The sequence below is a fragment of the Microtus pennsylvanicus genome, chromosome 22 (genome assembly GCF_037038515.1).
Source record: "Microtus pennsylvanicus isolate mMicPen1 chromosome 22, mMicPen1.hap1, whole genome shotgun sequence".
In the NCBI taxonomy this organism is placed as follows: domain Eukaryota; kingdom Metazoa; phylum Chordata; class Mammalia; order Rodentia; family Cricetidae; genus Microtus; species Microtus pennsylvanicus.
The window spans coordinates 1,707,410-1,713,409 of record NC_134600.1 but is presented as its reverse complement, the minus strand read 5'-3'; the positions used below and the strand labels follow the sequence as shown (position 1 = coordinate 1,713,409).

The window sequence follows — 6,000 nt, the reverse complement described above, 5'->3', positions numbered from 1 at the left end:
ACAGCAGGATACCTTGCTTTCTGTTTTGAGCCGTTGAGGAGACATGAAGATGAAAGAGGGTTTGAACGTTATTGCCTGTTACCATTTCCTCTGCCATGCTGATTTCAGGAATACTCGTTAGCCGTCAGCTTCTCGATCACTTCCACTATCTGTAATCTTAGCGCCCAGGCCGTGGTAGCTGTCATGCAGCAGACAAACCCTGGGCCTGTTGTGCCTGGCTTTCCCGACTAGCAAAGGTGGGATGAGCAGCCCTGTGCCACAGACTGGGGTCACATGTGCGCTGGGCACCAACGTGAACCTTGTTTCCTGACTGTGGCTGAGATGGGACCCCGACCTCGCGTGCCTGCTCCATGCCTTCTCCACCACGGTGGACCTGATCCCTTCCAGCTGCAGCCTGAAGAAAACCTCACTCACTTAAATCACTACGTGTCAGGGATTTGTGCCTGTAACCAGGAAAGGAGCTAATATCCTACTTCTCCAGACCTTACTTACATCTTATTTATGTTTTAAAGAGGGGGGCGCTGCCTGTGTAGGTAAGAGAGAGCCATTGAAGCCTGCGTTACAGGCCCGTGTCAACTGCCCACAGTGGTGGCGGGAACCAAACTCACTTTGTAGAAGACCAGGCTGGCCTTGAACTCAGAGAGATCTGCCTGCCTCTGCCTCTGCCTCCCGAGTGCTTGGATTAAAGGTGTGTACCACCACTGCCCAACTTGTAACTTGTTTTTAGAATAAGAACACCACTGGAGCCGAACCAGGCGGTGGTGGTGCACGCCTTTAATCCCAGCACTCGGAGGCAGAGGCAGGCGGATCTCTGGGAGTTCGAGGCCAGCCTGGTCTACAAGAACTAGTTCCGGGACGGGCACCAAAGCTACAGAGAAACCCTGTCTCGAAAAACCAAAAAAAAAAAAAAAAACGAACATCACTGGATATTATCAATAAAAGGTACAGTGGTATAGAGCTTTGATAAAATGCTTTTCCTTTGGAAGAAGGAGCACAGCAGGTTCCTTTGGATGATCGCTTCCTTGCCGCACTACCAGACGCAAGCCTGCAGCCAGACCAAGCGTTCATCTTGGTTTTCATGCCCATCTCTGGGAAGGTATGAGGTCACAAGGTTTACAATAGCCACTGGCATCTTTGGTTTTTATTTCTAAATTAGCCTTGGCATAGAAAAGCAAACAATAGAGTTTGCAGCAAATACCTTAAGCATGTAGAGGTGCGGATCTTTCCAGAGTAGACATAGCCAGCTCCTTCAACAATGTCTTACAGCATCAGAATGGACCTTCTCCCCACCCAGCTCTTCGGGTCGGGACACTTGGATCCACAAAGCAGATCGGTGAAAAGGACCGGTACATTTAATGTATAGGAGAGGAGATTGCACCCCAAAGAGGTTTGATCATTTCACCCAAGATGTGCGGTGAAACCTCAGTGGAAACACACCACCCACCTCTGAAGAGCTAAGTAGAACAATCACCTTAACATCATTTGGCCTTACTGGTCCAGACTGATGTTTTCCTTAATGATAATTCCAGAGAAGTGCCCGGTGCCCCAGTGAGGTCCGGTTACACGAGGATGTACCTAGCGTTCCTCTTCTGAACCTGACGTGATCCCCTTGCTCTATTTTTACTAAACATTTCTATTTCGTTTTGTGTCCTTTGATTTCTATCAGCGTTGTTTACCTTCTTATTTGGGAATTTTCAAGCACACAACGGATAGCTGCATAACCTATAAACGCCCGACTCTTTTCTGCTCCCCTATGGTCACCGGGGCAGGACACTGCTAAGTCTTTTCCATCACGCATCTGCTTCCTGAGAGGCGGGACGTCCCACCTGACACTCCAGCCGCATCTCTGAGACAATGGCGGCACTGTCTCGCGTGAGCAGTGTCTGGGAGCACAGAGCATGCGTGATGTGGGGGGCTCCGCGCTCCCACGTGCTGTGAACCCTTCTGACACCGTGTCTTGTGAAACCTTAAGATGGCGAGTGTAAAGGTGCGTGCTTGGGATGGTGATGGCCGCCACAACTTCACACCTGTGTCCGCACTGGGGCGACCGAGGAGGGGAGAGAGGCTGGGCCAGTTTATCCAGCTGCTCGTTTGGCACCTTAGATCACAGAGGCCTTCTCCCGGGCGCCAGCCTGCTGTGGTTGGATGTGTTTGGCACCTGTACGCTCACATAGCTCATGGCTTGTTCAGCAGCTGGCAGGACGGTGAGGGAAGGGTTAGCAGGTGTGACTTGTTTGAGGAGATGTAGCGCAGAGGTGGGCTTTGACGTTTAAAAAGACCACACCTTCCCAGTTCGATCCCACCACATCTCATGGTTGTCGTCTCAGCATCCGAACTCCTGGCTACTGCGCAAGGCTATGCCTGCTGCCGTGTCCTCTGCCATGACTATCACTGACTACCATCCTCTGGACCAGGAGTCCGAATTAAATGCTTTCCTTTATAAGTTGTCTTGGTCTTGATGTTTTATCATAGCATTAGAGAAGTAACTAAGACACTGTGATGTAAAACCCCTCACACAGCGGGCTCACGCTCTTCCATTTATGCAGCTCTTGTCTGCACTCCCCACCGGTCTCTTCTTACGCTCTGAACACCTGGCCAAACCATCTGTTACCCCACAATCATTCTATTCGTGGGACACCTGCCTGTTCCAGAAGAAGGTGATAATCACATGCACTATCTAACTCTGTCCATTGGGAAAACGTGCCCCTCACCAACTGCTAGAGAGACTGTCAAGCACACTTGCTATCCTGTCTGTACCTGCATCTGCTGCCTGCCAACCTGAGAACCAAGCTGCATCTCTCTCCGTGCCCATCAAACTGTCAGTGGGATAGTCCACTCTGCTCCGTCATGGAGTGTGAGCTGAGGTGTGAGCTGAGGGAGAGAGGCTGGCATGGGATGCCTGCTGGCTGGGGTCTACACTTGCCCATGTGCCTGCTTCCTCCTTCCGTTCCCACTTGTACTTTGCCCTGAATCACTGAAAAGTGATTTGCTCTAAGTTGTAAGTGTTCTGTACACAAGACGTTTGTCATATATTTTCAAAAATTCTGTCTTATTCTGTGGGTTTCTCTCTTTCCTGTGCTGGAAATGAACCAAGGGCCCTGAACACACTAGACAAACACTCCATCACCAATTATATCCTTAGCCCTTGTTTTGTTGGGACACGGTCTTGCTATGTAGCCCAGGCTAGCCTTGGACTCTAGACCCTCCTTCCTCACCCTCCTGATTGGTGGGAATGCAGTTGCCACCTTTGAAGTTTTGATGTTCATTTATCTCTCTCCTCTTGACTCCCGTGGTCCCAGAGACTCTTTAGATACGGGGCCCATATCTGTCCTGATTAGGAAAGTGGGGTGATTGCTCTCAGGGAGAAATGAAAAAAATAAATACATTTCCAGATCACAATAGGAAAGAAATCATTTATAAAATCGTCATTCATTAGATAGTATAATTGTGTTGGTGTATACATACCAAAAGCGAGCACAGCCTAGCTGTCGTATTTAACTGTACAGATGTGAGGGGCAGAATAACGAATGAAGAAATGAATGAATGAAACCACTTCAGAGGAAACGATTTAATATCTGTGCGATTTACAAGAAGATTTATAATTACTTAAAGCATTTATAATTGCTGGAGCATCCTGAAGTGAAACTTCCAAATCAGCTTCATGAAAATCAGCTGTGGATGATTCCGGGCTGGAATCTGGCTTTAATGGTTACCATCTTCCAGCAGAGAGACCGGGAGGTGCATCCTGCAGACGGGTGGACCCAGTCCCTGCAGTTTGCATCTGACTCACACAGGGATGCTCCAGGGAACAAAGGATCCAGGTTCATCCCTTGGAATCTGGACAGAAAGGGCAAGTTTGGATGCTTATCAGTTAGAAACACGCTGGTGACTTGGGTTAAATAAATAGCAGAAGACAGTGAAGGCTAAAACCAGCACAGGCAGCAGGGCCAATGAGAGAGCAGAGAGAACCACATCACGTGATGTACAGAGGCGTCCTGGACAGGATCCAGCAGAGGGGTGGAGAGGGCTAAGAAAACGTGGAGTCGGTGGCTGTTTGTCCAGGGTGAGGCCCAGGATCCTATGCAGAGCTGGCACGGAAGGAGGGCGGAAGGGACACCCCCACAAGTGAAGGAAACTTGTCTTGTAGCTGGGGAGGGAACTGAGTGGCGCGGCTTCCTTTACTGTGAAATATCACAAATCGTACTGCTGTACAGACAGCGGAGAACCCTAGTGTGTGCTCAGCGTGGACGCTGCACTGGAGGGGTCTTTCCCTCACGCTGCCAGGGCCTGCGTGGGTGACTGTAGCTCAGTGACCTTGACTCCTGGCTGTGTCCCAGGTTCAAGCCACAGCCCCTGAACTCCTAAGCCTGACTCAGGGGAAACATAAAACCGAGAGAACGAACCTTCTGGTCCCCTCAAGTGATAAGGGCCTGAGCACCCAGGAGACCAACCGAGGCCAGGCTGATGGAAACACACAACCAAGGGGCACAAGTTCAAGAGCTACTCCATCCAGCTCACATGCCCTAAGGGGTTCCTGCCGTCTTTTCTTCCATGGAAAACCACAGCAGTGGGCTAAAGAACCGTGGCCATGGAGCCAGGGGACAGAAATGAAGAATTTTATGATTTTTTATCTCGAGTGCAACATACCATTTTTGTGAAGGTATCTTCACAGGCCATGCGGATCTTCTCTGGAGTCAGTGGACTTTTGAACCTCAGTGGTGCAGAGATGCCTCTCTCCTGTCTTGCTGCGCTCACTGCATCATGGATGGCAAAAAACACCGAACAACCCAGGAAGACCCCAGACTCTCCTAGACCCTTGAGAGAAATGAGCCAGGTAGGTTAGGACACAAAATGCCCCTCCCACTCTGAATATAGTTTCATATGCATATATGTACACACATGTAGTATACACACACATATATAAAACCTTCAGACTGCCATACATATATTGTTTTTGAAAAAGTAATTTACCCACTGACCTTAATATTTTTATATTTAGAATTCTAGCTTAAGAAAATGATTTCAAATGGAGCAAGCATATATAAAAATGAAGTTGATGATTGCAATATAAAAAGTCTAATGGGATCTGATAGTCCATGTTAGGCATATTGGAAATATTGCAACATGTCATTAAGTTACTTTATAATTAAATGTTTACTTTGGACTCCTTCTGTAGTGCCCTAAAGACCTCAAACACCAAGTAGACCATTGTCTCCCCACCCTAAGACAACAAAGAAACCCGGGCTCCGTCAGCGAGCACAGCTCACCTTAGAGGAATACAGGGTGTTGGAGTTCTCAGACGGCGGCAGGAAAGAGACGTGCATCTCTGTGGGGATGTCGCAGATGGCCGGGATTTTGTACTGGTTTGGACCGCGGCTGTACAGAACGCCCTGAGGGGAGTAACTCAGCTCCTCTATGGTGTAAAGTCCCATTCCTTGAACAAATGCACCTTCCACCTGAGGGGAGAGAAGGAATGTGTCCTACCAGGAGGCTTCCCAGGAGCATGCCCGCTGCCTATGGCTTGCCTAACCTGGAGAACTGCAGTTCAAGGGGCCTTCCAGGACATCTTGGAGAGTGTCCCTAGGACCCTATCTACAGCCATTTCTGTATGTCCCATTCAGTGCTAGACTCCAAGTCAGTGGCCTTGGGTTTTAGTCGTAGCCATTGCAATGGTAACTCTGAATGAGTCTGCAAGGCCTGTGCACACACCATCATGCCTTCCTCCAGTGAGGCAGACGGAACCCTTCACGGACCCATCTACCAGGGTAAGGTCCCCAGGGGGTGTTTCCTCTTCAGACTCACTGCACTTCCTGCCTCCCAAACAGGAAACAAGAACAAACAGTTACACGTACCTGGCCTATGTCCAGGGCTGGGTTTATGCTGTGGCCAACATCCATCACAATGTCTGTTCTGATGGTCTACAAAAATAAATATTTAATGCTGAGAAATGCCTTCTTCCAGGTATGGGGTCAAGTGTTTCTTTGGACCGATCATGTTATT

General features: G+C 49.0%; 1 protein-coding gene across 1 annotated transcript in view; it reads right to left on the bottom strand.

Annotated features, from left to right (window-relative positions):
- Positions 1–3,553: 3,553 nt before the first annotated feature.
- The window catches only part of LOC142839952 (aldehyde oxidase 1), a 50,117-nt gene continuing 47,670 nt past the window's right edge, over positions 3,554–6,000 (bottom strand). Inside the window, exons 32-35 of the mRNA XM_075956389.1 lie at positions 5,853–5,918; positions 5,268–5,456; positions 4,648–4,815; positions 3,554–3,837 (exon numbers count right to left, since the gene is read on the bottom strand). Coding sequence (XP_075812504.1) covers positions 3,787–3,837; positions 4,648–4,815; positions 5,268–5,456; positions 5,853–5,918 — 474 coding nt within the window. The 3' untranslated portion in view covers positions 3,554–3,786. The remainder of the gene's footprint in view (positions 3,838–4,647; positions 4,816–5,267; positions 5,457–5,852; positions 5,919–6,000) is intronic.